This window comes from Hydra vulgaris, chromosome 12 (assembly GCF_038396675.1).
Source record: "Hydra vulgaris chromosome 12, alternate assembly HydraT2T_AEP".
Lineage (NCBI taxonomy): Eukaryota > Metazoa > Cnidaria > Hydrozoa > Anthoathecata > Hydridae > Hydra > Hydra vulgaris.
The window spans coordinates 43,433,520-43,435,000 of NC_088931.1; the positions used below are offsets into that span (position 1 = coordinate 43,433,520).

Genomic DNA, 1,481 nt, shown 5'->3' on the forward strand with positions numbered 1-1,481 from the left:
TTTCCAACAAGACAATGTTTTCTCTGATTAAGATGATTTGATCTACTTTTTCTGGGTGTAAGTTGTGTCTGGATGATCGGACGACATTTCTACCTGAGCTATAAACTCTCTCTAATTTAGTTGAACTTGCTGGAATAGCTAAAATTTGTCTAGCTAATGAAGAGAGTTCTGGCAATGTATTTGAATGCAATTTCCAACAATCAAGAATCGGAAAGTCTTTTTTGGCATCAGGGAGATATTCATACCGGCACATTTCGTTCAAAATAGGATTCAGTTCAGATGTTGGCTCTAGTGTTTCAAGTCTGACGTTTAACTTGCGCTTCAGAAATGACTCTGGCAACAGGTTGGCACTCAACATTATTTTTAACCTGGGAGGCTAACCATTCTTTTGTTGTTTGAAATTTTTTGAAGAGCTTCAACTGAAGTCCCTTTAAAGCAGGATTTAAGTAGTTTGCTGCAGCACTCAATAAGTTTCCAGTGTGACAAAGAGGAAATCTTTTCTCAATGCAGCTTTTCAAGTTTTTTGCATACAAGACACCGTAGCCATTTTTTCCATCCGTCTCAATAAATTGATCAATTTTGTCATGGATTAAATAAAGAGAATCGGCGACAGTGTTAATTGTTGGAATAGACTCAGCCAACCACGTTTCTGTAGCTTTTTTAAGTGGTGCCAAAATTTCTACTGCTCCCTCGATTGATTTCCACCGTGATGCATTGATGGTCTTTGAAAAAATATCTTCATTTGCACATAAGCTAATAACTTCACTCTTTAGATGTAGGACAGAAGCCATGCAATCCAGTTCACTATTCCATCTTGTGTCAACAGATTGGCGTAACTGTCTAAAATTGATTCCTTGAGCGTCTGATTCTGATGCAAGCAACTCAGCTGCAACTGTTGACTGGTGAGTTAAAGAAGCCAAATCTTTGCATGTTTGCAACACATCATCCATTCCAGCAGTCATTCCAAATGAGTCTGGAACTGCACATTGCAAAATATGATTGTTGCACAAGTATTGGTCAAAGCGCTTTGACAATTTGACCGCAAGTTTCATGTTTCTTGCCTGGTCGTTCACGCAGTACATTGGCAAATCAGCAGGCGAACTTAGTTCTTCTAAGAAAGAATCCAGCTTTTCTTCAATTATGATACCTGTGTGTCTGCCTGGGAACTGTTGGATAAGGGGTGTCCAGTGATGTAGTTTCCAATTTTCGTCAATAGCATGAAAAGTCCAAGATATGTAGCTGTCCTGAGCTATAGAAGTCCAAAGGTCAGAAGTAAATGCAGCACTTTTTAGATTTGGCGTAATCTCCGTTATTATGCTCTTCATTCCAGCTTGAACTTCTCTTGACCGAATTGAAAGCTTTCTTGAATAAGTTGTTCTGTGATGAAAGCTCAGTTTAGGGTTTGCAATGTCAAATAATTTCTTGAAACCTCTTCCTTCGACTGCTGAAAAGGATGCCAGATCAGTGCAAAAGTAATCCAG

General features: G+C 38.8%; 1 protein-coding gene across 1 annotated transcript in view; it reads right to left on the bottom strand.

Annotated features, from left to right (window-relative positions):
* Positions 1–296: 296 nt before the first annotated feature.
* LOC136088140 (E3 SUMO-protein ligase ZBED1-like) overlaps positions 297–1,481 on the bottom strand; it is a 1,473-nt gene continuing 288 nt past the window's right edge. Inside the window, exon 1 of the mRNA XM_065811803.1 lies at positions 297–1,481. This exon is cut by the window's right edge and continues 288 nt beyond it. Within this exon, the coding sequence (XP_065667875.1) occupies positions 297–1,481 (1,185 nt within the window).